This window comes from Lissotriton vulgaris, unplaced genomic scaffold (assembly GCF_964263255.1).
Source record: "Lissotriton vulgaris unplaced genomic scaffold, aLisVul1.2 SCAFFOLD_789, whole genome shotgun sequence".
NCBI classification, from domain to species: Eukaryota; Metazoa; Chordata; class Amphibia; order Caudata; family Salamandridae; genus Lissotriton; species Lissotriton vulgaris.
In genome coordinates, this window is record NW_028242002.1 from 405391 (window position 1) to 420608 (window position 15218).

Here is a 15218-nt window from a genome sequence, read left to right on the forward strand (position 1 = left end):
CGGTCCTCCAGTGGTGTGTTCGGTGGGACAGTGGGCTCCCCTCCACCTGTCGCCACACGCTCCCCCAGCCTCTCCGCAATCTTCTCCTTTGCCCGCCCTCTGAAGTCATACCATCGCTTTTTTGAGCTCGTCCACGTAGCGCTGGGTCACCCCCACGGAGTTCACTTTTGCGCGGATGCGCAACCATATCCGCCTTTTATCTGCCTCAGGCACCCTTCTGAAGTCTTTGCCAAAAAGCCGATTGTGGTCCTTAGAGACTCCTTCAATTAAGTATTCGAGCTCTTGCTCTGAAAATTTTATTTTCCTCTTTCTCCGACTGGTAGATCCACCTGCTGCTTCCTGTGACATGCTTGCCACTGGGGTGTCTCCTGCTTTACTCCTGTAGGCACACTGGAGGTGAGCTCTGACACTGCTGCTTCTACTTCAGCCTCTCACTGCTGAATGAGGGTGGAACCTGCCTACTTCCTGGTTGCGATGTCTTCACTGTGCTCAGGATGCGACTTCCCGTTTTTGCGATCTCGCAGTTAGCAAGATCACAATTTGCGATTTCGGTAATTGCGAGATCTTAATTTCAACACGGGAATCGGCCGATTCTGCGAATATTTACCGATTTCTGGGGACTTGCAATCGCTGATTGCGGCCGATTGCGATTCGCATTTTTTTCTCGCAAATATTCATAAATGCCGTTCTGCGATTTCTAAATTGCGATTCGCTTTTTCTCGCAATTTAGAAATCGCAGAGTTTGACATTGATGAATCTGGCTGCTAGTCTCCTATAAAGAGATCATATCCACTCTTAATAATCTCCCCAGTTTACTGCAGCGTGCCCTCACAGGAGCGTTAGGTAACTATCATCCCTAGGTCCACAGCGCTTACCTGCACTTCGGGTCCCCATCAGTAGAAGGAATGTCCATACTCATCCATCCCACTCGCACAGTGAAAAACCCTTGAGACGCACAACCGCGGTGAGCAATTCAACGCACATGCGATTGCGTCATCAGCTTCCTGCTATAGGCATAAAGAACAAACTAAAGACAAGCTGGTCCGACTCAGAATAAGCAAGAGTATCCCGTCGAGAAAAGACCCTACACTCAAAATAGATCCGGGTCTCTAAAAGAAGTAATAATCCAGACGGGGCCCACAAAAATTATATAAATATATCTGTAATTCATTCTGTCCGTAGGACTGAACCCAAAAGATTATCTATTTTCATAATGGCCAGGCCAGCCCAACATCGCTCACCTGGCTTACATATTGAGCGTAAATACAATATAGATGCAGCCATAACCATAATCACTGTATCAGTATTTCTATCCAAACAGTGCACCAAAAGTAACCTGCAATCTGCATAACGTCAATACTCATAATGCCAGTGTGCACTGAAAGCAATTAGATAAATCAAAGAAAACTGACACAAGGTCGATCGACAGAGTCCTTGTATCACCAAGCATCCACATCAGTAACACCACCAAAAACTGATGCCCCCTTCATGTAACTCGGGAGCCCAATGGTATCAAAACCCCACTAATCAACAAGGTGTTCTGCAGCACTGCATGTTCTAATCAGGGTTTACACTCTCAAGTCAATCAACATATATATTCTCATTCTGTATTATCAAAGGCGAAAGAAGGGTACAAGGCGATACATATATTATGAATGATAAAAACTGGCATTAAAGCAATATATGTAATGAACAGTAATCTCATATTGTATCATCGTAAATATCTGTGCATCCCAAATTTTTCTTAGGGCACAGTATATTATAGGTATCAATTTCCTGTGCGTACCTATACATAGCTGTACATCCCCAGCTCCTGTGTATCCTGTAACAGGGTTCAAGTCTAGATACACAGTTCTCTACTTACAGTAATGGATGCATCTAGATTAATGCCCATAGTTCATCCCTGTCATTCAAACCATCTACAGCAGTATGGTATCTCTCTATTAACCGTGCTTCCGTGCGTTTCAACTTAGTCTCTAGCTCTCCTTTGTTGCTTACTTTGATCACCACCAATACAGACCAGGCCAGATCATCATCACTGTGCCCATACTCATTGTAATGCTGCACCAACGGTGCTCCTGGGGTCCTGCATCTTATACAGGATTTGTGTTGGCAAGCACTCATTTTGACCACCTGGGTGGTCTGGCCGATGTAAGATTGCCCACATGGGCAAGTCACCACATACACCACATTTTTGGTGTTACAATTCGAAAAGGACTGCATAGTATGTGTCTTGTTATTAATTAGAACTGATTTAGAGTCTGTTGTGCTCGAGCATGCGGCACAGCTGGTACACCAAAAGTGTCAAACCAATGCCGGCAGACCCAGCAGGCTTCTGGTGTCTTTTTTAACTAGTTGTTCACTAGTGGCTCTAACAAGATGTTGTCTCAGATTTCTACCTATCTTAAAGGCAAAGAGTGGTTTCGGTATATTCAGATGTTCAATCAATCTCCAGTTTCTCGAAATTATTTGTTTGACTTTATTGGATTTCAGATTGAAGGCAAGAACACATGTCATCTGTTCTACTTCCTCCTTTATTTGAGGTGTTAACAAGCTTTCACGTGAGGTATACCATGCCCTTTTAAGGGCGGACCTCACCAATTTCCTTGGATAACCTCTCGTACAAAAGTTTCTTTAATAGGATTTCCTCGTTGTCAAAATAATCACCCTTGTTGGAACAATTGCGGCGCATTCGTGAAAATTGCCCATAGGGCAAATTTTCTTTGAGGCTCCTAGGGTGTCCACTCATGAATTCAAGGAGGGTATTCCTATCTGTCGGTTTAGTATAAAGACTAACCTCTAGTTTACCATCATTGTCAAAAATCCATATGTCCAAGAAGTTAATTCTGGCATTTTTAACTGATTTAGTAAAATTTAGATCTGGAGTACGTGAGGTTCAACCATGAATGGAACCGTTCAAGCTCTTCTTCACTTCCATTCCATAAAAGAAATATATTGTCGATGAAGCGTACCCACCTCAAAGTATGATGTCGAAATGGGGCCGCCTCATCGAAGATATACTTTCTTTCAAACTGGCCCATCACGAGATTCGCTATCTCTGGGTCGAAGCAATACCTCATTGCCACCCCTTTAATTTGTAAAAACAACTCATTTTTGTATGAAAAAAAGTTACTATTCAAACAAATTTTAGCCAATTCTAGTAAAAAATCGGTAAGGACCTGATGGGGCCTGACCCTTTGTTCCATCACCACAGCGCCTCGTTCTGTGGAATGTTGGTGTATAAACTCTCGATGTCGAAGGAGACCAACAACTGATGATCTCCATCGAACACCGAGTGTTCAATCTTATAGATGAGATCCATAGTGTCTCTTACATATGATTGTGTCGCACTCACGAATGGCTTCAGAAATGTGTCTATGTATTTAGCCAGAGGTTCAAGTATTGAACCACATGCAGTAATAATAGGTCGCCCAGGTGGTTTTTCAGCGTCTTTATGTACTTTGGGAAGCACATATATTGCGGGTACTCTTTTCATAGTAAACTTTTGTGAGTCATATTATTTTTTGCATAAATATCCACATTCTCGCGCCTGTGTAGTCAAATACAGATTTTTTGCTTTCAGCGTGGCTGCAGGGCTATCTTGGATTTTACGATAGTGTAAGGGATTACTCAGTTGTTTCAAAACCTCTTTATCATATTCTGAGCTGTCCCACAGGACAGTTCCCCCTCCCTTGTCGCCTGGTTTTATTACTGTTAAGGGGTTACTAGCTAGACTTTTTAAAGCAGTGTGTTCTTGTTTATCAAAATTAGATTTAAACAAGAGTTTTTTCCTATTCAATTTGTCCATTTCCCTCAAAATTTGGTTTTCAAATAGTATAATCTCATCTGGCATGCTGGCACTGTCAGGGCAAAAAGAGGATTTCTTCTTAAGCCCACTCACATTCAACTCTTGGGTCTCATCTTGCTCCAAGAAAAAGGCCTTCAACCTACTCTTTCGTAGAAATTGCAACACTTCAGTTTTAGTATCAACAGGATCTTGTACCACTAGTGGCACAAAGGACAGACCCTTTTGTAAAACTTTAATTTCCCATGGTGTCAGTGAATGTTTTGACAAATTATATACAGGCATACATTCATTGGTAGAATGGTTAGTAGTATCCCCAGGGGGAACTGTCATAAATGCAGTTTCCCCCCTATTAGTGACTATCTCCAGTACACTCTCTGTCGTGTTCAAAAGAGGTTCCGATAAGGACACATTGATTGTAGAACAAGAAGGAGATTTCTCCTCAGCTTTCCTTGTTATGATGGGACTGGGTACTTGCAAGTAGATGTCTCTGGGAATCCACCGTACCACGCCTGCAGACCTGCAATAAAACAATAAAAGTACTGGTCCCAGTTTGGCTGCCTGGCCATCCCTTTCCAAAAATCTTCCCAGCTATTTCCATTATGGAAAGCCTGGGTGGAGGCCTGTAAAGATATTCCTGATACACTTTGTTTGGGGGCATGGGTTGCACAGATAGCATAGCTTGGGAAAGGTCTTGACTTTTTGTCAGTGATCTAAATTTCTGATCACTACTGGAACTTGAGACCCAGTACCCTGTATTTGTCTTGTTTCTATCTGAAGAAATACAGCATCAGTTGAGGGGAAGACATAATATCAGGGCCTGGACAATGTAGCATGCTTACTGCATCTGCATCATATGAGGGTGGAAAACAAGCTAGAGATATTGAAAGACTGCTGATGGACCTGTCGTTCTCCACAACCTGCCTCTAATACACTCAGCTATAGGCTTTGGTGGGTGCCGGGGCTTGACTCATTGGTGTGCAGCAGTGTTGCCCAGGGAAGGTTATCCCTTTTGTAACTTTGTAAATAAACTTGAATAGTCTTAGGGGCATTGGGAAAGAAATAAGATGTTCCACATTCACCTTAAAAAGTTGTGGTAAATTGTATTGTATGCAGTTCAGAACCATCAGAGCAAGAATCTCACATCATTTGTTTAAACGATATCATAGATAGAAGGTCAGCTGGATAATAAACCAGTGTGTTCCATTGTCCCCAGTGGGTCAGGCACTCCAACTGGTGTCTCCCGCCACATGGATGCCTCCACCAATGGAAAATCTTGACCGAGGCCAATGATTTCTGTGGTACAGCTACGCAAATGTATGATCCTCATCCCGGAACCCCTATGATGTACCTGTCCTAACCTCTGTTTAAGATGGCACCGTAAACACTGAGTGTGACTTTGAGAAGCGTTCATTGCTTTCTTATACTATGACAACTATGACTAGCAAAAGAGGCCTGAATCCTTTACACTAGATACCCTTGAACAAAAAACGCTGTAGAGTTTCTTGTTGTCGGCCAGTAAACCTCCCTTGAAGCATATTGGGATCCAGTTCTCTTCATGCAAAAGGCTACTGAACTTTGAACATGATCTCTGCAGCACTGCCTCTAGCACACGAAGATCTCCATTTTGAGCCCTGTGTTTTATGGAGAACTAACGCAAAGCACAGACATTTCAGATAAACTGAAAGAAGCCATTGACCCTGTTTGTGATGATCTAACTGAAGATTGTAGTAAATCAAACTACACTGGAAGTAGGTTCAAGTAGGTTTATTCATATGAAGAACAGCTTAACATCCACAGGTAGCAGGAGAAGTCTTCATACCATCAGCAAACCAGTAACAGTCCCAGTCCCAGTCAAGGGAAAACATTCTCAATTACTCAAACAATTCTAAATGTCATGGGAAGATTCCAGATGACATCAAGTCATGGAATACCACACACCTCCCCCCCTTTAAAAAAAAATGAAAGAAAAACAATTAAAACAAAGAGAAAAGAAAAAAAAACTAAACCCCCCCCAAAAAAACATAGTAATACAACAAGAAGTTAAGTTCTAATGTAATCTTTAAGCTTTGAAGGAGCACATTTCACACGCTCACTGCGTCTTAAAGGAATTTGTTCACACTCTATGTTTGATTGGTTGTCTAATTCGACACACGGAACGGGTCGAACATCAGGATTAATCACAACATCAGAATTATTTACAACCTCATTTTCTAAATTGTCATAAGCTTCATGCGTACCAGAAAAACCATTTGAGATATGATCTAAAATGGATTTTCCAGGAAAACCATTTGAAATATGGTCTGAAATAGATTTTCCAGAAAAAGTAGAACTTTGAGTGGAAGAAGCAAGAGAAGGTTTGCATAAGGAAATCCTTCTAAAATTCCATATTTTACCTCCTTCTACTCTGACAGCTTTGCTAAAGATTTCAATTACTTTGACAGGATCAGACCATCTTGAAACTTTCCTGTGAAACAAACCACCCATTTTTACACGAACTAGATCACCAATCTTCACACTGCAAGTATTATACTTCTTTTTTGCAGAATGTTGGGTCATTCTTTCCTGGTATTTTTCAATTTTATTCTTCAGTTCTTTAAAATCTAACTCATAAGGAGAATTACCTTTTAGCCACCAGGGTAAAAGTCGAGAACCTGGTTTCCTCCCTCGTAACAACTCAAAAGAAGACAAACCAGTCACGGAATTAGGAGACAACCAATAGGTTAACAAAGTTGCTTGAAGAGCTTTCTTCCACTTCAAACCACTCCTTACAGCTAATTGGCAAGATTCCTTTATGACCCTGTTGAACCTCTCAACTTGGCCGTTGGCTTGTGGAAAATAATTTGAGGTTCTTTTATGAGTAATTCCACAATTTCTAAGAAAGTCTTCAAATTCATTGCTAATGAACTGTGGACCATTGTCTGAAATCAGTTCCTCCTGTAAACCTTCCCTAGCAAAAATTTCATCAAGAAAATCAATGACTTGCTCTGAAGAAGTTTTCTCAACAATTTTCAATTCAGGCCATTTTGAGAAGTAGTCGATGAGAACTAATGCAAACATTTCTTTACCAGATTGATAACTAAAAGGTCCGATAATGTCGATAGCTAATCTTCGCCAAGGACCATTAGCATACTCGATAGGAGTAATGTCAACGGACAAGCTCTTCACTGATTTGTCACTCAAAGAGCATGGAGAACAATTCCTGACCCAACTATCCACCATAGCATCAATACCAGGCCACCAGTAGTGTTCCTTAATCCTTCTTTTAGTGGTGGACATGCCCATGTGCCCTTCATGTGCTAATTTGCAAATTGTTTCTCTTAACTTCATAGGAGGGATAATTTTATCAGATCTAACAATGATGTCCTGACATAACATCAAATCGTCCTTAACTTTATAGAATGACCCCAAGTCACCAGAAAGCTTCCTTTCCTCAGGCCAACCTCTAATCAAGAACTGCTTAACTTAATTCAAGACAGCATCATTCTCCATGGCTTCTGACCAATCTTTCTCTGAAAGAACTAAAGAACTCTCTTGATTTGAAATTATATTAACGTCTGCAAACGAGTATGCAACATCACAATCAACACTATTTCCTACATCTACGCTTGCTGGAAAACGTGACATGCAATCTGCATGAACATTTAAACGTCCTGGAATATACACAACCTCACAACGATATTCTTGTAATTTGGCTGCTAACCTCGCTAAACGAGCAGTAAGAACTCTTCCACCCCCTGCAGCCAACATAGTGATCAAAGGTTTGTGATCAGTTCTCAAAGAGAATTTTGTCCCCCACAAGAATTGTCTGAAGTGCTGGGAAGCCCAAGTGCAAGCAAGTAATTCCCTCTCAATAGTTGAGTAATTCTTTTCAGCGTCACGTAGAGCTCGAGAAGCATACGATACAACAAACTCACCAGATTTATCCTTTTGCATCAAAACAGCACCTAAGCCAACATTGCTTGCGTCAACATAAACAATACAATCCTTACCCACTGAGTAAGGTTTCAAAAATGGTGCTTCAACAATTTTGCGTTTCAAAATTTCAACGGATTTCTCTTGTTCTTTGCCCCACTCAAACTTTGCATTTTTTTTATCAGAATCCTCAAGGGATGCACAATATCTGAATAGTTTTTTACAAATTTACCATAAAATTCAGTCAAGCCTAGAAAAGAAAGCAATTGTTCTTTAGAGTTAGGAGGAGATGCATTGACAATATTGTGGACATGGTTAACTTTGGGTTTGATACCATACTTCGAAATTTCATGTCCAAGATACTCAACCTTGTCTTGTCTGAACTTGCACTTGGTATATTTCAGTGTAAGACCCTTAGATCGAACTTTTTCCAAAACAAGAGCTAAGTTCTCATCATGTTCAATGTAGTCTTTTCCAAAAATCAAAATGTCATCCTGAAAAGCTATAGCTCCCTTGCATCCTGTCAGTAACTCTTTCATAAGGCGCTGGAAGACGGAGGCTGCACTTGCCAAACCAAAAGGCATGCGTAGATATTGAAACATACCTTCAGGAGTGACAAAAGCAGTTAGTCTCCTTAAGTCTTCATGTAATTCTACTTGGTGGTAAGCGCTAGCCAAGTCAATGGAGGAAAATACGGTAGCACCTGATAACGCAGCAATTAACTCGTGTATGTTTGGCAAAGGATGTTTATCTATCCATATTTCTTTATTAAGACTACGAAGATCCGCACATACGCGAAGTTCGCCTGAGCTCTTAAGTGAAATCACGATGGGCGAAACCAAGGAGAGGATTCAATTGGTTCAATTATGTTTCTTTTAACTAAATCATCTAATATTTCTTTTAATTTGGGTCTATAAGCTAAAGGAACATTTCTTACCCTATGCCTGACAGGAACAGCATTATCATTTAAAATGATTTTGTGTTTGAAATCAACGTATTTTCCCAACTTGTCATTAAAAATTTCAGGAAACCTTTCAAGTACACTCTTAGTGAAACTTACATTGCTAGATGCATCTAAGGTTAAGTTTACTAAGGAGTCAGTAATACGCTTTTCAAATCGGGGCTCATCAACATAAACTGGTGGATTGGCATTAGGATCCAACTTGATTCCTAAGCCACGTTGATGAGGCCAGCCAAGAATAGACACACCCTTGGTAGCAACATAAACTTTTGCTCTGATATCCCAGTTCTTGAAAGATAACTTTGCCCAAAAGAAACCCTCTAATGCAATCTTTCGTCCCGTGTACCCACCAGGATATATGTCTGGACTCAAGAGTTCCCTTTGATGCCATAATTGTTCAAAAATATTCTTACCAATAATGGTGTACCACAGACAGGAATCAACAAAAATTTCAATAGGTTTGTCATCCATAGAAATTGTACAAGAAGGAAAATTATTTTGAATACACTCATCAACAGAAAGTATGCAGTTCAGACTATTAAGAACTTCCTCTTCTTCAGGGGAAATGTAATTAATTCTTAGACCAGATCTGCACACATTACCAAAATGCCCTTTTTTTTGCATTTGATGCAGACTTTATCCCAGGCAGGACAACCTTTGTAGTTGCCAACATGGTTGGAACTACCACATCTATAGCAAAATATTGTACTTTTCTTAGTAAAACTCTTATTATCATTAGCATTTCTTACATATTCTTTCTTAAAGTTGGATTTAGAGTTGAAGGTGCTCGAAGAGGGATAACTGGTTTGACTTTTAACAATGGCTACTTCAACTTCAGGAACATGTGTTTTCAGATTTTTCCCTCTAATTTCGGATACAAATATTTCAGAATGTTCTATACCGTTAGCTATATTCACTACTGCAGCTAGTGTAGTCTCAGTCCCTAACCACAGTCTTTCTTGGATCTTTTTACTTTTTGTCTTCATCATAATTTGGTCCCTAAGAACTTGTCCATATGATATAGTTTCGAAAGAGCAAGTGCAGGCCAGTGAACGTAGTGCTACAACATAGTCTTCAATTGTTTCGTCAGGTTTCTGTTCACGAGAATAAAATGTGAACCTTTCCATCACAGTATTTATTCTTCTACCAAAACGAAAATGATTCCAGATGACATCAAGTCATGGAATACCACAAAGATGTTCACTTGTTTTATAAGGACAAGAATACTCAATTGCTATAAGCTCACACCACTTGAAGTATGTTGAAAACGTAATACTCCATTTACTGTTATTTCTTATACCCATAGTTAAAACTTATAAAGACCTGATTAGGAGCCTTTAGTATTGGGGTAGGGTGCTTACTGCAACTGAAACATGCGAACACTGCAGATACGGCATTTACTGGGTGCATTAAATGCCATTGATTATGAGTTTACCTCGTGAAAATGAGAAGCATATTTCCCCAGTAAATTTCTGAGGGTGTGAACAACGTAATAAAAACATCTCTAATGCGCTTTGCGAATCATGGGCATCACTGACTAATTTACTGAACTTCTTGGCATGTTTGCACAGCTTTGAGTACTAAAAAGGCAAATGTGAAGAGGCGGTGGAAAGGAGCCAGTAAATTGCAGCAAAAGCTATTCCTTCTAAACTGGGGATTATAGCTTGCAGGAAGAAAGTATTTATTTATGAGGAAATGTATTCCCTCTACTTAAGAGCAACATGCAGGTACTTCTTATTTAATTAAATCAATAACCATCAATGGCAAGGCTCTAATCACACTGAAGGGCAACTTCTGAAGATTGTTATTTATACAGTGAATATAACTCGGATATACAACGGTCTGCCAAGAGAAATTCGCTATTATTTTAATATATTCAAGAAGTGAGCCCATAAATGTTGAGGAAGTTGACTCGATTTTCAGAGTTTAATGTTCAAGTAATCTGATTAGGTGAAAATTTGAAACAGATGTCTCTCTTCCCTCTTTTTGTGGCCAGAGGGGATTGCTTTCCACAAGAATAAGTGATGTCAGGCTTTACTATTTGCTTACTTTACTCAGTTCACCTCTGAAAGGTCTTTCTCATTTTTGTAGCCTGAGGAAATGGCTGCAATGATCCGCTCAGTGGCTGTACACTTAACTATCCATGACAGGGTACTGTAACTGTACACATGCTTTCTGCATGTGATCATAGTTGGCCTGAAAGAACTCCAGGGAGGTTTTTAAACTCATTTGAAACTACACAGCTCGTGAAAGCTTCCAAATGATTCTTGCCACTACAGCCTTCCTTTGTTAGGAGGTACACCCATCCTACACATCAATACTCTGATTTTGATTGATACCATCCACAGTACCTCTCTTCTCCTTTCTGGTCTTTCTCTCTCCATGGTCTTTCTCCTCAATAGCTTCCTTACGCTCTTGTCGAATGTTAGCTGTTTTTTGGTATTAGTCGCTGCTGCGTCGTTCATTTTCCTTACTTGAGAAATTAAAAAGGATGGGACCTTAAACGGAGAAGAAACACAATAAATTAAATGACATCTGGCAAAGATGATTTTAAGACAATTGTCTTCAAGATCATACATGCTTTTTCAAATGCTTTGAAACACTTCTGAATTACATGTGTTTTCCAGTCTTAAATTAGTAAGAAGGATTAGTCAAGACACAGGAAATTCTGTAACTTTCCCCCCTCGACATTGATAAAGTTCCCATGCATCTGGAAATATTCATAGACAGTATAGGAAATCACCAGTGTTTATAAAAAAGAGTAACATCAAGGAAAAGCGCACGAAATATCAAAGTCACTTTAACGTATTCGATTCCACTGTTTATTTGCCTAGCCACTTGTTCCAATGTTTCCATGTATGCCAACGCACTTTAAATGAGCTTATCAATTATGTTCTCATAAAATATGAGAAAAGATGGATGCTTCAAGCATTACAATAGCAGACAATCTTCAAAAATGTTTTATTGGGTTCAGCAATATAGGTGACTTTAGGTGTTAGCACTATTTGTAAGATTTTGAAACTGGGCAATAAAAACACACATTTTACGGATGGCACCTAGAAGTACTAAAAATAAAATAACACACAAGCACATTAAACTTAGATCCAGCACATTTAGCCATAAATGGCTGCAAAACAAAAAACTGAAGACTAAGGCACAAGCTGTCCATGACCACCTTCTAAACTGGGTTTTAGACTACATTTATTTCCCTGAACTACCTCTCTGAGCCTAAACTGGATCTTCATTCTCAACAGATCCAAGATCCACTGGCTCCTCAGTGGGATCGTGTCTCAATATAGAGTGTAGCTGAGCAACAACAGAATGGTTCACTGTCGCCTACGATGGTCTGAAATTACTAATTTTCTAACTGTATATAGGGACACTTGCTAACAGCTAAGTTAGCTTAATATGAGAAAGACGGCTGAAGATCATTTTTGCAAATAACAAAACGGTTACTTACAAGTCGAAGTAGTTTTGCAGCTTGCTGAGTTTTCTGGATTCACATGCTGTGCACTGTTCTGCCATCTAGTGGTTGGGTCTGGAACTGTCTGTTTTTTGTATTTTTTCTTGTTTTGGTCGTTGTCGACCACCACTTACTTGGTGCCAGGTAAATCCCTTGTGTGACGTCAATTGGCGCCCTGAAGTCATTGTGCGTGGTAGCCATCTTCTGATTCTTTTTTCTTTTATGTTTTGAGTCTATAGTCCTTTAGATGGCTCTTTAGATGGTTATTATAACTTGTTTCCCCACCTGTTTGTATTCTTTGTAGGGGAGGCCAGGTGAGTCGCATGTGAATCCAGAAAATTCATCAAGCTGCAAAACTACGCCTACTGGTAAGTAACCATTTTGTTTTGCAGCATGAATCCTTTTCTGGATTCACATACTATGCATTAGATTACGTATCGGTTTCTCCCATCCTGGGGAGACTGTGGTAAGAGGAAGACTTTGCGAACAGGTGTTGAAGTACTTTCTGTCCTATTTGTGCTTCCTTATTCATTTGTATGTCCACACAGTAATGTTTGGTGAAGGTGTGTGGTCATGCCCATGTAGCTGCTGCACATTGGCCATAAATGCCAGAGTAGCTCCCTTTTCTCTGATGGAGTGAGCTGTTGGTTGTACCGTTAATTCCTTGTTGGCCATTGTATAGCATACTTGGTTGGTTTGGACTATGCACTGTGAGATTGTCGCTTTTGTGACCGGTGTCCCTGTGTTAGTATGTGCGTAACCAACAAACAACAGTTTAGATTTGCCTGTTTGTTCTGTTCTCTGTAGGTAGTAGAGAAGTGCTCTCTTTACAACCAGGGTATAGAGGCTTTTTTCTCCTTTAATGTTTGGGTCTTTGAAGAAAACCGGAAGGAGAATGCTTTGATTTAGGCGATTTTTGGATACCACTTTTGGAAGGAACCGTGAACTTGTTTTTATAATACGTTTGTCCTAGTGGATTTACATGTATTTTCATTGTTTGTACAGGCAGGTTGAAATTACTAAACTCTACGTACTCAGGTGCCAAGCAGCTAGGTGTAGCATTGTTGGTTCCGGATGAAAGATTTGGCCTTGTTGCATTGTCAACAGATCTTTGTCCGCTCTGATTTTGATTATTTGTCCCCTGGACAGTTCTAGCAGATTTGAATACTATGTTTGTCTGGGCCATTGTGGGGCAATGAGAATTAGATGTGTCCCCAGTTGTCTTGCCTTTCCCAGTACTCTTTGAATTAGGGGCATTGGTGGAAAATCGTATGCAAATGTCCCTGAGCAAGCTAGTGACAGGGCATTCCCTTTTGACAGATGGTGATGAAACCTTGAGGCAAAGAACTGGCATTTCTTGTTCTGTAATGTTGAAAACAGGTCTATCGGTTCCCCAGAGCTTGAAGATGTATTTTACTGTCTTCTGCTTCAATTCCCACTCATGGAAGCAGTTGTTTTGCCTGCTCAGAATATCTGCTGTTGTGTTGTATACTCCCGGTAGATGTATTGTTCACAGGTTGATCTTTTGTGAGATTGTCCATTGCCAGATTTGTTGTGCTAGCGTGCTTAGCAGGAATGATTTCGTACCACCCTGTTTGTTGAGGCAGAACATTGTGGTGGTGTTATCCATTTGAATCAAGACAGTCCTTTTTTAATATGCTTCTGGAATGCTTTCAATGCTAGGAATACTGTTTTCATTTCCAAGTAGTTGATGTGTTTTATGGAATCTTGCTGGTTCCATTGACCTTAGAATTTCAGTTGTTTGAAGTGAGCACCCCATCCGTTGAGGGATGCATCTGTAGTGATCGTCACAGATGGAGTTTGGTTCTTGAAAAGTCTGCCCTGTGCTATGTTGTTGGATGCCCACCATTGTATGTCTGCTTTCAGCTTGTGTGTTACAACCACTAGATCTTCCCAACTCCATGTGGCTTGAGACCAGTTGTTGATAAGCAATGGGCGCATGTGTAGGCGGGCATGAGGGATGAGTGGGATGAATGATGCCATCATGCCCTTGAGTTTCATGACTCTCCTCACTGTCAGAGATTGGCCCTTCTAGTAGAGTGTGGGTTCTTGTCTGACAGCTTGGATCCTCTTCTGCGTCGGGTAAGCCTGTGGGTTCTTTGAGTCTCGTCTTGCACCTAGAAAAGTCTTTTCTCTTTCTTGCTTTGTGGGGTATTTCTTGTGATTTATTGAGAAGCCTAGTTTTTGTAACATGTGGATTGCTGTTTGAATGTGGCAGAGAAATATTTGCTTTGTACCTGCCTTTATGAGTCAGCCGTCGAGGTAGGAGTAGACGTGCATTCTACCCTTTTGCAGGTGTGCTGCGACTGCAGCTAGGCACTTGGTGAAGACACGTGGTGCTGATTTTATTCCGAAAGGAAGTATCTTAAACTGATAGTGTGTTCCTTTGTGTAGGAACTGGAGATATTTACGTGGTTCCTGTTCATCGGGATATATAAATAGGCGTTACTTGAGGTCTATTGTGGCCATGTTATCCCCTTTTTGAATTTGTGGGATTATCTCTTGAAGCGTAGTCATTTTGAATTGTTGTGTTAAAATGAACTTGTTTATGAACCTTAGGTTCAGGATTGGTCTTATTGATAGGTCCTGTTTGGGCAAAAGGAAATATGTTGAGCAATTTCCTTTGAAGAACTATCCTTTTGGTACCAACTCTATTGCTTGTTTCTAGAGATCTTCGATTTATGAATTCAATTGTGTGAGTTCTGATTTGAGGAACCTCTTTATTTTTGGTGGGTCTGCAGGTGGAGTTTTTGTGAGCTTTATGCAATACCTGTATTTTACCTAATTTAATATCCAATTTTCTGTGGTGATTTTTCACCACTGCTGCAGATATTGTGCTATTCTGCCTCCCACTGGTGTTGGGTTTGAGCCTTTCTCTGTGTAGGAGTCTGTTAGTAACATTTCCCCTCCCTCTAGAGGTCTAGCCTCTACCTATGCCTCTTCCTCGAAAGGACTGCTTCAGCAGTTACTGCCAACCTTGATATCCTGTTTGTTGGCTAGTTGGTTGACTATTCCCCTGGCATCTTGTTGTTGGTGTGACATGTGTTGCCCTT

General features: G+C 40.4%; 1 protein-coding gene across 1 annotated transcript in view; it reads right to left on the bottom strand.

The window, feature by feature from the left end:
• LOC147669100 (rho GTPase-activating protein 28-like) overlaps positions 1-15218 on the bottom strand; it is a 516960-nt gene that overhangs the window by 69103 nt on the left and 432639 nt on the right. The window contains exon 12 of the mRNA XM_086948229.1: positions 11033-11179. Within this exon, the coding sequence (XP_086804355.1) occupies positions 11033-11179 (147 nt within the window). The remainder of the gene's footprint in view (positions 1-11032; positions 11180-15218) is intronic.